This window comes from Vulpes lagopus, chromosome 5 (assembly GCF_018345385.1).
Source record: "Vulpes lagopus strain Blue_001 chromosome 5, ASM1834538v1, whole genome shotgun sequence".
Classification (NCBI taxonomy): domain Eukaryota; kingdom Metazoa; phylum Chordata; class Mammalia; order Carnivora; family Canidae; genus Vulpes; species Vulpes lagopus.
The window spans coordinates 61,192,825-61,209,405 of NC_054828.1; the positions used below are offsets into that span (position 1 = coordinate 61,192,825).

Here is a 16,581-nt window from a genome sequence, read left to right on the forward strand (position 1 = left end):
AGGTCTGTTACATGACACTAAGATTTATAAGACATCTTTTTAAAAGTGAAAAGAACTTTAAAAATGAAACAGCTCAGAAGAATAAAGGGGGAGAAATTTGGCTTTTAGGCCACATACCTAGTAAATCTAGTCAGTTCAAAAATATATCTCTAATACAAAGAAATCGGTGAACGAGAACGTTGGAAAGAATTGAACTTACGATGAAGTACAAGCCCATTTCCTATGGAAAATGCAATAATTTATTTCCTTAGCACGGGCTTTCCAGCAAAGAATGCCACTGTACTGAATGCCTCGCTGTGACTGGCTGCAGACTTACCCAACAGAATATATACAAGGAAAGAGGAAACGCACTGTCTAGAAAAAATACACAATTTCCTTTTATTTCCTCTACTAAGTAGAACAACTTTTCTTTGGGGACCAAATCAGGGAGTTGTAACATTCACTACACAATATTTTCCATTCTCACAGCCAGTAAAAATTAGAAATCACGATAGTCAATGAGGATGACCCAGTTAGTCCCAGAAAGCAAGTTCTTATGGTGGATGCCTCACACGGGATTCTTATTCAGCAAAATGATCCAATGCCTGGAATCCATATCTCCCTTAAACAAGTAAGAACCATTGGAAAAAACAAACAACAACACATAGGTCCTTGGCTGAAACATGGGCTGTGTAAAGATGAGTGGTGGGAAATAAACCCATAAAGATAGGTGAGTGTGAACCGTGGGGACCTTAAAGAGCTAGGGCAGTGTGTAATTAATTCAGTGTTAGCTGTGCAGCCACAGAGAGTTTCTAAGAGCAGTGACATGACTATAATCTACAGATGTGACTAGTGAACATTATAGGGTACCCTAAAGGTAGAACAGATAAAAGGTAGAAAGACCAGCTAAGAGGCAAGCCATGGAAACAATCTTAGTGTCCACCTACAGATGAGTGTTTAAGAAGATGTGGTCTGTGTGTGTGTCATATCGCTCAACCGTGAGAAAGAATATTGGATGGTATTGCTCAACCAAGAAAGAAGAAAATGCCACCACTGGCTTGGACGGAACTTGAGGGCATCACACTAAGGGAAATAAGTTAGACAGAGAAAAACAAATACTGTATGATATCACTTATAGGTGGAATCTAAAAAAACCCTAAACTTACAGAAACAGAGAGTGAATGGTGGTTGCCAGGAGTGGAGGGTGGGGGAAGTAAGGAAATGTTGGTCAAAGGACACAAGCTCTCAGTTATAAAGTCTGGGGATCCAACATGCTGATTATAGTTAACAACAGTGTGTAATGCTTGAAAGTTTGTTAGGAGAGATCTCAAATGGTCTCACCACACACACAAAAAGAAATGGTAATGATGTGAGGTGATGGGGGCTTAACAAATGTTGCCACAGTAATCATCTTGGAATGCATAAGTACCAAACCAAGGGTTTGTATTCCCTCGGGCTACGCAATGTGATATGTCAGTTATCTCTCAATGAAGCTGGGGGACCAAAGAAAGGCCTCTCTTGATGGAAGCTGTTGTGCCCATTTACTCTCATTGTCTTTGCTTACGATTTATTTCATTTTAGCAACATTAATCTCATGACTGCAAAGAACTTACCATTTTCTATTACATTGCATTTTAGAAAGTTTATACAGGTCTTTCTGAATGGTTAGCTCAGGGGGATAGGCTGTCCTCTCAAAGCTCTGATGTTTAGACCTTGGTAGACCTGGATCTGACACGCATACCAATGCCAACTTAGTCAACAGCATGTTCACTAGCGTAGAATGCAGGCGGCACTTTTTGACTTAAGCAGCTTTATCTTCACTTGCCAGAACACTCCGGGAGCCTTGAGTGTATGTCAGAAGGCTGACTATCTACCCTGAGACCACAAACTGGAAAGGCCACGAGGGGCAGGGGGTACTCCAGTGGACACTCCCCGATGCATCCAGACTTCCAGCCCATCTTGCAAAAGCTCCAGGTCCATGAGTGGAGAAGCCTACAGACTGTAGACTCCTAGTACTAGAATCACCTCCAGCTGCTTGAGTCCCCTCACTGAAGCCCCCAGACAACCAGAAGCAGGGACAAGCCTTTCTGCTGTGCTCTGTCCATATTCCTGACCCAAAGAATCCATGAGCATAATAAAAATGGTTTTTTTTTCTTTAAACAGTATTAAGTTTTGGGGTGGTTGATCAATCACTCAGAGATAACTGGAACCATTTGTACAACAAGAAAGGTGATAAACCCACCAATTGCAGAGCCCACATGATACTCAGATCTGGGTGACATATTTCAAAAGATTAAAAAACAAACATCCTCAGAAGAGAATAACAAGAATGTTCCTTTCGGGAGAAAAAAAGTGAAAGGACTGAAGACATCCAGACTACAAAAGACAACAAATGATATGTGTTAATCGTCTTCAAATATTTGAAAGACTATCATGAGTAAAAAGTGAAAACAATTACTCTGAATACTCCCAGGAAGGAGGCCGAGGGACAGTGAGCAGAAGCTACAGGAAAGCAGATAGATGGATTTTCTGATGCTCAGAGCTTTCCAAGGAAGACCAGGCAGCCTTAAGAGGTAGTGAGTTCCCTAACACTAAGGAACTCAAGCAGTCCAGATGATGACCACCTGGTGGGGAGGTTTGGAGAGAACCCACGTATTGACCAGAAGGTTGAATGAAGTGCTCCTACTTTAAGGTTACACTGCAATGCTGAGGTGTTTTTAATCTAAAGATCATCTCCATTTCCTTGTGCTAAGAAATTTAATCCCAACACATGTTGAGCAGAGGAAAAAAAAATACAAGATGAATAAATTAAATGAAAGGCAATACCACAGTATAAATAGAAAGTGATGTCAAATTCTAGAGAAAGGAATGGCATACCAACAGGAATATATAATCCAGCAGAGTAGCAAAGACACTTCAAAAAAGATTAAGCATACAGAATAAATGGGGGAGAGCGAAAAGGAGAGCCAAAGATCCCATTGTGGATGATACCTCGTGTAGAGGAAGCCTTTATCTTTCTCGAGAAATGGCCTTATTCACTTTTAAGACTTTGCTCCTCCATCAGTGGGAAAGAAAGATCAGAAGAACATAAGTGTACATGTAGCAGCAACGGGAGCAAAGTTGGAAGTGGAAAAATTAACGAAGCTCTTCAGTGATCACTGGCTTTCTGGCCTCAAGGAGCCACAGTGTGTGCCTGTGGCATCAAGAGCACTTGCGTAGAAGCCAAGAAGCCACTATTCCGGCTAACGTCAGTACGCAGGAATGACCCACTAAGGGGAGCAAACACATCTGGAAACTTAAAACCTGGTTTCCTAAAAAGCCAGTATAAAAAGGAAAACACAAGCCACCTTGAAAATGAGATGTGTCCAAAGCAAAGCCATGAAGGAGACAAAACAAAAACAACAGAAAAAAAAGGAGAAGAAGAAGAAAAGAAAGAAAACGTTACAAAGTTATCTCATACACATTTCATCTGCGTTTTATCACCATTTGTAATCAACTTCCAAGGTTTCATAATACCCTTTAACCTTAGTCACTAACCCACTGAACAAGTCATCTCATTGTTATCCCTGCTTGAAGGAAGAGTGGAGACTCTTTTCATGTTGATAAGAGATAGAAAGAGGAGTCACTCCCAGGAAAGAAAAGCATTGTGAGTAAACTCCTGGAGCCTAATGGCAAAAGGGCGGTGATAAATCATTCCTTGCCTTAACCCTTTCAAGGACTCATTGAACCAGAAGTCCAAAATACATGTGATTGATCAAATAAAAGTAATTTTCACTTAAAATACAGAAAATTGTCACCACAAAAAAGAGAGAGAGAGAGAAAGAGAGAGAGAGAGAGAGAGCCCAGGAATTACTTCTGATTACTCACCCATTTCCTAGGTCTGCCTCTTGGCCGTTTTTCTCCAGTGGCTTCTGCTTTCTGCAAAATGAAAAAGGAAGTCATATTGTTTCCTACCTGACATTATTGATTAAGTGCTGCACCAAGGGACACATGCCAAGTGGGAGTGTCCTGGTCTACGACGAGGTATCGAGATTGCTTTAACAATCCCCTTCTCCACGAAGGCTCATCTTCTCCATGTTTGAGTAGATCCTCCTTCCAGGTTTTTCATTACATGAAGCACAGAGATATCTACCCATCTCTCACCCTCAAACACTCCCCTGGGATGCTCTCCTCTGAAATGCATGAAAATCCTTTTGATAAGCCATTTTGCTTTTAGTTCTAGCCATAATTTTAAAAAATACACCCACTTACCCATAATCATAGTTTTAGCAAAGGAAGGTCTTTTAAATGATTTTCTTTCCACCTCACAACTAAAGTTACTAAAATTAATATTGTTATGTTGTTTTACAATGTACAAAGCGCTTTTACCCACATTGCTAATGAAATGGAAGTCAAAAGTAAGTAAGAATACACAGGCTTCTATTTCAAAAAACCAAACGTTTGCACACTTCTGCATAGTTAACTTCCTAGGCCTTGCCCAAAACCATCACATGTCAATCAGTTCATTGAAAGCAGAGGGGAAAAAAAGTTAGCAGAAATCATCAATGTTTGTCCCTGTGGCGAAAACTAAGGGTGCCAAAGATAATGATTAATAAAAACGTATATTACTATCAAGAAGCTCCCACTCAACACAAGCATGACATGAATATATTTTTAACCACCTTGAGCGTTTGTTTTGTTTCATAGAAGATTTCTCTGGTATCAAAGTTGGTTTTTGCCCTTTGAATCAAATTTTAACATAATCTATAAAGTAATTTCCCTATGTTTACCGACCCTACTCCACTCCCCAAATACACCAAAACACACATACACACACAAGACACACATCCTCCTATAAAAACATATGTTTATACTTTTCAGGGTAAAGAATAGTACGTGCTCTTGCATATATGAGAATCGTCCCAAGGCTACATAAACACAAAAATACAAGTAACCTGAGCCAGGATAACTTGTTTTGCATTTTGCTTTTGTTACCTAAGCTAGCAGCCAATAGGTACTTGGTACAGTGATACTAAAATTACCTGTTATGACTGTCTACACTGCCAAGTAGACTTTCTCTCTTCAATCTGTCTTATAAAAATAGATGGAAATAGATGATAGGTAGATAGATGATAGATAGATAGATAGATAGATAGATAGATAGATAGATAGATAGACACACACAAAATAAGCCACAAGATTTCTCACAAATAGTACCTCCTTGACCTGGCATTACTCTCCAACGGGTCCTAGGAATTCACCAAAAATCTGTATAACTTTAATACTGTTAGGTCACATTTCTTGAGCACATGTGTTAATCTTTAATCTTTACAACAACCTTATAAGGTAGGTATTATTATTTCTCTCATTTTGCAGATGAGTGACTGAGTCTTATATAGTTGAGGAAAGGCACACCCAAAGGCGATAAATGGCTCACCTGGGATTTGAACCCAGTTCTTTTTTTTTTTTTTTTTTTGAACCCAGTTCTGTTGGCCTCTAAAGACTGGGTTCCTCCCCTCCTAACAATAGTACCCCCCCCCCTTAGCCTACATACATGCGCTACCTTATAGAGATATTTGAGTCAACTAAAATTGGTCGCTGACTCAGCTCAGTCCCCCAATAGAAGGAAACTGGGTAGCTTTTAGGAAGTCAGTGTAACCGTCAGCTTTGGGCACGGTGAATGGCTCCACAAAAGAATCACTTACTGTCAGGGGTTAGTGGCACTGTCCTCCCTTGAGCTATAAGGGCGTGCATGAGGTTAAGGAAAGCCAGGGGTGCCCAGGGAACCACAAGCCGCCTCCTGACTGTTGTCTCCCCAAGAGGGAGTTGTCTTCACAGGAACACAGACTCTACTTTGGAAAGCTTCGATTCAAACCCCTGCTCGGACTCTGGGCAGGTCCCTGAAAACCTTAATCCGGTTTCATGTGTGAAAAGGAGATAACGCCTCCCGGGAGGAGCCAAGGGCCCACCCTACAGGAGGTGCTGGCTACAAGTTCCTTGACTCCCAACAAGATGGAAGTCTTCAAGGGAAGGTTTTCCTTCAAGTTAGTCCAATCTCAAAGAAGGGTCAGTCAATGCAAATATTCCACTACACACCCATCTGTCACCTTTAGGATGAAGTTTTCAAGAGACCCCCTGGCTAGTACATAGGGAGTTCCAGGAGTACAAAATTCCCCAATACAGAGGCAGTGTCTGATTTAATCTTTGGGATCAACGGGGAGACTGCACGGTTTATCCAGTAGTACATGACCCAAATGTGGAAGATAGAAGTCCCTTAGTGGGCACAGGGATGGTGGGTGGGTTTAAGAGGAGGAGGCTATCGACCCTGGAGGCCAGCAGAGCCACACCAGGCTCTCTCCACACAGTTGTCCTGTTTCAGGTGTGCTCTGGGCGTATCTAAAATCTGCTGAAGAGGAGGTTGTTTTCTAAAAGGGTTTCACTGCATTTCCAAGTCAGAGAAAGCAAATCTCTCAGAGGGAGAGAAAGCCCTGCAAATAAGAGGACTTGAAAACGAGCATCGCACTCACAAAAAGCCTATTCAAAAATAAAATTCGCACCATTAACTAAAGGGCAAAATATCACAATTATCACTTGGACTTGTTAAAAGCAAACTTGCTCCTTGGTCTTCAGGCCAGTGTGACATGTAAACTGAAACCCTCTTCTGAGTCCACATCTACAAGAAACACATTAGCTGTGCTGTGTGGCGTCGATCTGGGAGGTTTTCATTGTTCTTTAAAACCCACATTATTTAATCATTCTGATCAAACTTCACAAAGGCTGCAAAACAAGTTAGGATTTTAGTTTGTAAACCAGCAGAGATCCAGGGTTTTTACACAGAGGAAAACACTGGCTTTAACTTTTTTTCCCCCTGTGTTTAATGCTCTTCGGAATATTATTTTTCAATAGAAGACAAAACATTTCAGAGGCTTGTTTTGTTTTTAATACATCAACATATACAATACTGTGGGGTTATATATTTGGTTTTCCTTCACCAGAGTGGAATGTCGTTCTATACTACAAACCCGTGTAAAATTGAGACAGTAACTTGTTCTAAGTATTTACAGCTTATGGGAGTGGCAGGGTGAGGGGTGGGGGAAAGAGGCTGGGAATTGTGCATTTGTAAGAACTGAAATTTCAGACTATGGACACATGATTATACGAATATTTGCAACTACCACATATCTTGTTAGAAGTGTTATTTATTCCTTGCTTTTCATATTTTTGCCTCTTTTTAAAAAAAAGTTTCGATTCAGAACTGTATATGTAGTTTTATGATATGCTTAGAAGCAAGTTCACGAGGGTTGGGAAGAATGTTAACTGGGAAATGTAATTTTTTCCCCTTTTTTTCTAAGAAGTCTGGTACCCCAGGCTCTCAGATGTACTCCACATTAAAAAGAAAAATTAATTGAAAAAGGAAATCCACCTAACAAATAGAACTCTTAAGCTTGGAAACAGTGCTTACATCAGGGCCTGGTACGTAAGATGTGCTCACACATTTATTGGATGAAGAAGGAAGGAAAGAAACACTGGTGTTTACAGCACGTGTGTCTTATTTCCCTCTTGCCATCAGAATTCTGTAGCTTGGCAGGAACTTCAGAAAGCAATTCATCTAGACCCTTCATTGAACAAATAAGAAAACTGGATGTGTTCTGACCTCCAAAGACATGGCCCTGTGGGTTCTGGGGGCCAGAAGTCTGGGGGTATTGGCTGCAGGAAGTACCCATTTCCAATCTCTTTATAAGCTTGTAGAGAACTTCTCTCCAAAGGGTTTCCTGACACCTGACTTCTAACCTGCATTTGACATTCCTGGAGATAACATAAACTACACTGTCACAATAAGAGGACTTATTGTAAAAATGTATATGCATTTTACAACATATCCGACAGCACATAGTAGTAGAAAGATCAGAAGCTTTAGAGTGAGATCTGAATTCAGGCCCAGGTGCCACCGTTTTCTAGAGGTGAACGTTAGATATGTCACAGTTTACATCTTGGGATCAGTTTTCTCACTGGTGAAATGAAGACCATTCTATCTATCTACATCAGAGGATGAAGGAGCTAATATTTATGTAAAGTGCCGGACAAAAGCTCCAGCACATGGTAGGTGCTCAAACCTAATTTTTTTTCTCCCTCCATATTTTATATAGGACAGCTATTACTTGCCCCGTTTCACAAAATGTGAGATTAAGCCAACTGCCCACATTCACAAGCAGTGAAACTGAGGCCCAATGTGATTTCAAGGCCAATAAAGGGTCTGTTCTTCTGGGAGAGATTTCATATAAAATAAAAGAGCCATGGGCAAATTTAAAAAAGAAAAAAAAAAAAAGAAAGAAAAGAAAAACTTCTAGGGTGAAAATCAAATGAGTCGTTGAAAGTAAAACATTTCTAAGCCTCCTGTAAGGACATGGACAATTGCTGAGAATGGAAACCAGGAGAATTATCCAATGCTGACTTTTGGGTCAAATTTGGATAGCTATTAAATTTTGTTACTTTAAATGCTCTCATCACATTTTATATGTACTGTGATAACGCTTGAAAGCACAAACTCTCTCACCCCAAATCAATCAGCACCTCTGCACACAGATCAAAAATAATCATAATAATAATAACCTAAAAAAAAGCTATAAAAACATTTGGGCATAGTCACTTGTTTTGTTTTCATGTACCTTGGCATATACATTTGTAGACTAAGGTCTGCAGAGCTCAGAGCATATGGAGCAAGCCACCCAAGTCCAGAAAGCCACATTTTATTTCTTCCAGTTGTTCGTTTAAATATATAAACAGTGCAAATCAATGTGCATGAGAGTCAAAAATCAACTGGACTGAGCAATTAGACTAAGTACTGAGGATTTCTCATTTTACCTTTCTGACAATCCAGTTCTGTGGATTTCCAAATTTCAAGTACAATCATTTTTAGTCTTTAAAAGGGGTTGCCATCACTGCATATTTTACAATAGGAAATATAAGCAAATCCTATCGTCCACTGTAGTTCATGCTCATTTTACCCAAGGAAGCCCTTTATTGTCGACTCTCATGTCATTATTTACACATGCCTGTCTTCACCTATACAAACACTAAACCAAAGCCAAGGCCAAAATGACAGGAAGAGCTATTTTCAAAGTTTAAGATTCTCCTCCTTTAAACCATCACTCTACTTTTTTTTTGGAATCAGAAAAAAAACAATAGCTCCGATACAAGAGTTCACAGGGGTTATCTTCTGAGCAAACTGCCCCCTATGTCACCCTGGAGAAAATAAAGTGACTGCACCATTCCTCTCTAAATCGATCAGAAGATGCCATTCAAAACTGTCCAGTGTCTTAAAAACAACAGAGAACAGAGGAGAACAAAACAGGAGCCTAAAACATCATCACTTTTCAATCTTTTTCTCCTGAGGAGAAGAACAAAAATTCGTAACTGAGAGTTTCAGAGTCTAGGAGAGTGAGATTCACTGTGCCAAGGGGGTTCCAAGGTGAGCTCTGAAAACTGCAGAGGGTGAGCTGACAAGAGAGGTCTGACTTAAGTGACATAAAATGCTCTTCAGTCTCCACCCATTCTAAAGAAAGAACTGAAACACAACATAATCCCAATTGGGGATGCTCTATCTCCTTTGCAGAATGATTAGTTGGGACTTTGAGATAAAAATGAGCCAGTGTGGCTGGGTCAGTCAAAGCAATGAGGAGCTCTGGATGGTAAGTTCAGAAGAATGACAGCTTCCAGAAAAATCAAACTAGGGGTCCCTTGATATAAAGTTACTTCATAAAAGAATTCAAACACTTTTGAATCATCCATATTTGGATCATAATCTATGATGATTCAAAGGCATTACCAGATAGAATTTACTGATGCACGCATTCAAGGCTTGGTCCTCCGTGGCAAAGTGAAGTGGGGAAGAAAAAGAAAAGTCAATTATTCAGGTAAATCAGCATAAAAGATCAAGATAATGGAGATAACACTTAGGTTTTCCTTAACTCCATCTGTCTGGATACATGTGAATGCTCAGATAGTGCCCTGAATCCCAGTGGAAATTGCCTGCCATTCAAACACACAGGAATCAAAGGAAATAATACTAAAACCATAGGCTGGAACTGTATGGTAACTTTGCAATGCTCATCTTTCCCTGACTTACCTAATAATGATGCCTCTGGTTACTCTTTCAGTTGGGCCTATTATATTCTGGAAAAAAAAAATCTTATCCTCACTCAGCATCTACGCTCTAACATTTCTGAAATGATGAATAAAACCTACATTTTCTTATCATAAAATACCTGTGCTTGGCATTAGTCATCATTTATGAAAAAAAATCAACCACGTTTCTAAGAATGCAATTAGAAAAAAGCACAAATCTGCCTTTATAGTGTCCAATCAATACCAGGCCTTTTTTGTACAAGCAAATGGAAGATGCAGATTAAATATTCACCTGAAGAGATTACTTGAAGTACACATACTTTACCTACACGGTATTTTTGTTCTGCACCTTGCTCTCTAGCTCTGGTCATTACACCTAAAGTCAAAAGGAAGTTCAAGCAAATCTATGACCCTATGAAGTAGGGCCATCTTACACCTGAGATCCTTTTATATGCAATTTCCTTCTATTAAAATTTAATTCAATCTCAGAAAAAAAGAGGTGTTTTTTTTTTTTTTTTCTTTCCTTGAAAGTACCTGAATAAGAATTAGCTTGAGGCTTACAGCTGAACTGGACTTGTGACCTTATACATAAAGTGGAGTATGAGTGACAGCCCCTCCAGGATTCTCTCATGATTATAAAGCCACAATAAAAACCCTACACAACCAGGAGATTACATCTTTCTCTTCTCTAAACGGGCAGAATGCAAAAATACAAAGTATTTCCAACCAGCACAAACATGAGAGGAAAACAAAGCAAAACAAAAATGAAATTGAGAGACCACTGGTCATAGGTATATCTCAATCTAAAACATAAATTAAAAGGTCAAGACATAGGCACACATGCATATACACATGCACACACACACACACAAATTATTTATTCAGGAAAATAGTAACTTCTGGTTTTTTTTTTCTATTAAGATAGCAATATGAAGTTGGTTCAGGGACAGATTTTGAGCACTCAGAGATTGGGTTTCTCAGCAATGATTAGAATCACCACATAATGGTCATCCGTGGGAATCTGTTGGATTATATTATTGGAATATAAGCAGATTGAAGAACCATTACCTTTCTCCTCCAAAAGTTCCAAGCACAACAAATTGTGCTTCCATAAATGTTTGTTTTATATATTACACAAGTCAATTTTATATTGACTATGGCCTGAAATTAAAGTGATTGCTAATTCACTAGTCCTCCACTTGGTCTTGCAACATGCAGCGTGCATTGTCAAGTTTCACATTGCTAATTTTCCAACAAGCATTTTTGTTTTCAAATGCCCCAAGGCCAGTTACTGAGTCCAAACACAAACTCTGTAAGCAAAGAAACTCCAAGGAGCAAGAAATTTTAAACACACAATATCATCAGGATTCCAGTGTCCACTGCATCTCTTCTAATTTTAGAGCTCTGTTCTCCTATATACTTACCAGTTTTGTTTTATATTTTTCATCTGGATGAGTCTCAGTTTGCACGAGAATATCCAATTTATTAATCATAGGAGACTTCTCATATCTACTCTGGTCAGTCTAGCAGGGTATGTTGATCTTACATGTTATGAACAATATAACCTTTCGTAAAAAAGATTGCTTCTCAAAAATCCTAACAACCATGTTTTGTCAGAATACAATATGTTTGATAAACAAATATGTTTGATAATCATGTTTACATAGAGTAGTAGCAAACTTAATAAATACTGATTTGAAAGTGAAAATACCTTAAGTTTACACATGCCATGAACAATTCATCAATGTCATTCATTATTTTGCAAAGTATTATCTTCTCCAAATGAAGCGTAATCTATAAAACTGAAGAAATGTAACAGTCGTGTTATGGCAAATATATTTACTCATTTTTATTAGAAGGCACTTTTATAACAGAATTGTGTGAAATAATTTTGTCTGGAGGAATGAAAGACCTCAGGGAAAGATTTCTGTGGGAAAAAGAAAATCTATCTCTGCTTTAGAAATTGTAATAATGTACATATCTACATGAAGAATTATCAGAAAGATGAGTAGCCTAGTAGAATCACTTGTAAACGCCTATTACTAAAGCAACTAAAAATAAATCAAACCTTCCTTGGGAGGAGACCAATTTTTTTTTTTTTTTTTTTTTTTTTTTTGCTATTTTGCTTTAGGTAGTAAATTGGACACAAGTCTCAGTTTTCCTTTTATCAATAAAGATTTTGTTAGCCAGTAGTAAATTTTTCAAAATGAAGAGAAAGAAGGTGATGGAAGCATCAATTTACTCATTCAAAAAAATGCAATACAGTGAAATCTGAAAGATAAGATTCATTTTTCTTTTCTTTTTGTCTTAAATTTTAAATAAATTATTTATGATGGGATATACAGATTTCTTCCTGGGAGATGTTGTGATGATGCATTTTTTCAGAGCAGTTACATCAGAGTTTCAATGTCTGTTAGCTACCTACCAAGATATTCCTTTGCCATTTCACTAGAGTAAAATTAAGTTAGGTAAACCCCACAAACTTGTGCAACATTTAAAACCTCCTTTGTTAAATTAGCCCCCTTCAGCTAATTTCATAAAGCAGGCAAAAATGTAACAAATGGGAAATATTCATATTAGAAATACCAGATTATATACAGTCAGCTCTAAATGACAAGGTCACTTAGAGCTACTTGAAAGTTTATTGATTAAATGTGGGTCACAATTAAATCTTCCCTGTGTGAAGCAGCTGTATTTAAAGACATGAGGAATCTGCTCCTTCACTTCAGCTCTGTTCAGGATTATTAAAATAGAACAGACAAGAACTCATAGTTACTCCCTAAACAACTTTATATGTATCACTGGTTGCTATGGCAGTTTACAACACTGAAAACTATCACGTCTAACATGGTTAGTGCCCACAGTCACAGAGAAAACCACACAAAACATCAGTCCCCAAAGATGATCTTATAACCCTTTCTAACAAATACTGTACGTGATGTACTCACGCCTACTAAAAGGGTATACATAAAATTTACCAAAATTCACTGCTCAATCTTGAACTCTGTTTTCAACTAATATACAGCCCTGCAAATAAGATACAGAAACTTCTTTGGATTACGTTATAGAGCCAAAAGAAGTGAGTTTTATATTCACCTTCGCTTCTCTGAACATGCCTTGACCCTGAGATATTTCCTCTTTGCTAGCTCAAATACAAGCAACATGAAGTTGCTTCAAATTGCATTTTAAAATTTATACATAAAACCACGAGAACTTATAATGGACTGGATTCTATCCTGCCCCAAAATACACAATAAACTAAATCCAATACTTGTTTAAAAAGCTTCTCACCCCATTTTAGAGCACTGCTGTATCACCTGATGGAAAGGCATTTTGAAAGATTATGTTATATTGCATGTTTACTGTAAACAAACAACATACTTTATCATCACATTTAAATCTGTAGAATTCATGAAATTTTTCTTCTCCAGCATCCCATAATTGGATTTACTTCTAATTATCATTTGGCAAAGTACTTAACCTTATGGAAGGATTTGGGTTTACATATAATCATGTACATCAGCACAAAGCAAATCAATCTTTATTATTTTTGAAGGAAATTGCAAACATCACCATCAAGCAAATCCTATAGTTTTGACTTACTTTTAACTCTTTCACAACTGGCCCAGATCTTAACTGCGTCTTTCTCCATTCCTCCCACCCCTGGTTTTGAGTTTCATATTATTTGGTGATTGTTTGTTTAAGAACAACACTGGAAGCATCTTCATTAAGCTAGCAACTGCTTAGAAATCTTACTTCGCTCAGACACAGCAGAGGTAGGAAATGAGTCTTGGGTTACCCAGTTGGGACAAATCCTTAGGTTTGGATCTAGAATGGGAAATTACAGGGACGGAAGTTCCTGTGGTCATAGAGAAAGTTGAGGGGGGGACGACTTAGCTTGAGAAATCTCACCTTTTGAGCTGCTTTGGAGGGACTCTTGTTTTTGCTGCCTTTGGGTCTTCCCCTGGGTCTCTTAGGAGAGGGCTCACCGGTTGGCTCCTAAGTGTGGGGGGAAAAAATGCTGTTGTGGAAGAGTGTCTGAAAGAAATGGACCCTGACTCTACAGTTATATTTTCTGCATGTGCTGCTCAAAAGAACTGTTGGAACACATTCAGGAAGAGCATACATGGAATGATGATGGTACTGAGTTTACAGAAAGAGGAGATAACTATACTTTTAATCCAAGGATTCCAATAGGAAATTCTAGTTTGCATTTGAAAACTAGATTCTTGTTTCAACTCCACAAAGGTAACAAAGGCTGACAAGGCTGCAGGTTCTAGAAGGAATTACACATTTTAAAGGTATAAAATTTGAGTGGTTATGCATTTGGCGACTTATAAATACTTTAGAGGAATGCTACTACTCATTGTACTAGCATTTCAAACAACAGAAATATGAAGCTAACATCATAAATATTTCAACAATCTTCCCTATTGAAAAGATAGTTTTTAATCATCTCTGTGTATCTGCATTGTAAGTCAATTATGACTCGATCAACACATTGTGTGAAGTATTGGAGCAATTATCCAAGATCTTCAATTCAAAATAACTCCGTTCTCCCTAAAATTTCCAAATAATTATGATAAATCTGTTGTGGGAGGTTTTGCTTGAATTATCTAGATAATTGCTTCAGTTCTCCACTTCCTTTTGGAGTTGGAGGCATGGTCTCTAGCCTACATTTAAATGCCTTTTGATAAAAACAAGCATTTCCTCCAAAACCTGCTTTTGAGAAAACTCTTCTGGAAGGGGGTAGATTGGAGAAAACTAACAGGGGAGGGGGGCGGGGAAGGAGGCAGAATGGAAGTGTCTGGGAAGGAGAAATTGAAACTATCAATAGGTTTAGCAAGACTTTAAATGACTTCTATGCCAAGTAGTAAATACTCAAGTGGTTAAGAGAATGCGATGATTAATATTCCAGATCTTAAATATTTATGCGGTGAATCACCAATTTACGTTTCCTTCGGATTCGGTGATTAAATGAGACTAACTAACTTAAAACGCATGGAAGTCTTCGATGAAAATTCGCATCCTCATATTTAGAGAACCTGAGGAAGACTCCCTGCAAGCTTCTCTGGGACCACCAAGCGCCAGTGGGCACATCCGGGGCAAACACACCGGAGACACATTTTTCTTTCTTTGTGAACTCTGCGTTCACTCCAAGGTAAAACCTCCAATCACCTCCAGCTCCCACTGCAATTTCTTTTGCATTCTTTTTTTTTGGGGGGGGGGAGGTGGGGAGGGGGACAATTTAGAGTTAGTGTGGGCTGGGGGGGACGGGTGGGAAACAGGTCTTGGTGGGGAGTGGGGGGTGGGGGGGGCGCAGAGCCTTCCTGGGAGGTGGAAGACTGGCTCCCAGCGCGGTTTAAAGTGTCGCTGGGGCAGAGCGGGAAAACTCCGGGGCCTCCAGATTGGCTTGTTTCCTTTGATGATTTCAAAAAAGGTACAACCCTTTCAGTTTTTCTAAAACGCTCTGGCCAAGCAAACGTTGCTCGATTCCCCCCCCACACCCCCCTCCACCTTGCTCTCGGGCAGCTCGGAGAGGGGGGGAGGGGGCTCCAGGATTATTTTCTAATCGGCCTATTTGCCGTGGAGGAAGCGCTCCAAGGCTCGGGCTCGCAGGGGAAGTCTTAAAGCCCGCGGAAGCGGAGTTTAAATGCTCTCCGCGGACGAGTCCCGCTGCAGCCCGGCCCGCCGAGGCTTGGAACTCGCGGCGAACAAAACCCGCGGCCCGGGCGCTGCGCGCAGCTCTGCAAGCGCCCGCTGCAGCTTAACTGGCTGCATCCACAGACAAAACCGTGCACTCCGCGGGGTCCCGGGCGCCCCGCGATCGTCGCCTCCCAGCCCCCAGCCGCTCGCCCCGGGGAAGCCCGTCGCACGTCCCCCGCTCAGGGGCCCCGGGGGGCCGAGGCAGCGACCCCGCTACCGTGCGCTCGCTCTCGGGCGCTGCTTGCCGCCGCGCCCCCGGCCGAGCCGGCGAGTCCCGTCCCGCCGGGACCCCGGCCCCCCGCAGCGCCCTCCCGGGGACCCCGCGGCGGCCGCCGCGCCGCGTTTAAAGAGCCCGAAGGGCACCGGGCGGGCCCACGAGGTCTTTGTCGCGAGGGCGCGAGTCTCGGGCCACCGGGAGCTCGGGGAGGGCGCCAAGGGGGCGGCGGCGGCGGCGGCGCGCCAGTCTGCAGCCCGCCGGCCGCCCCGCTTGGCGGGAGAATCGGCCCCGCGCCCCCAGCCCCGCGCGGCCCGCGCCCCCCCACCCCCGCACCGCCCGCACCTCCCTCCCACCCCCGCGGGACCCCGCGCGCTCCGGAGGTGCCCGGCGAGCCCCGGGTCGTGCGCCCCCGGCCGCCGGGTCTCGTGCACAATAGCGAAAGTCCCCGGACGCGCTCCGCCCGCCCCCGCCTCCCCGCCGCGAGCCGCGCGGGCGCCCCGGGGCTCCGCCGCGCGCCGGCGCCGAGGACTCCGCAGCCCGCGCCCGGGGAGCCGAGCCGGCTGCCGCCGCCGGCC

The 16,581-nt window shown here is 41.2% G+C and overlaps 1 protein-coding gene across 1 annotated transcript in view; it reads right to left on the minus strand.

Moving 5' to 3' along the window:
- The window catches only part of HMGA2 (high mobility group AT-hook 2), a 141,880-nt gene that overhangs the window by 124,966 nt on the left and 333 nt on the right, over positions 1-16,581 (minus strand). Inside the window, exons 2-3 of the mRNA XM_041756076.1 lie at positions 13,996-14,082; positions 3,847-3,897 (exon numbers count right to left, since the gene is read on the minus strand). Coding sequence (XP_041612010.1) covers positions 3,847-3,897; positions 13,996-14,082 — 138 coding nt within the window. The remainder of the gene's footprint in view (positions 1-3,846; positions 3,898-13,995; positions 14,083-16,581) is intronic.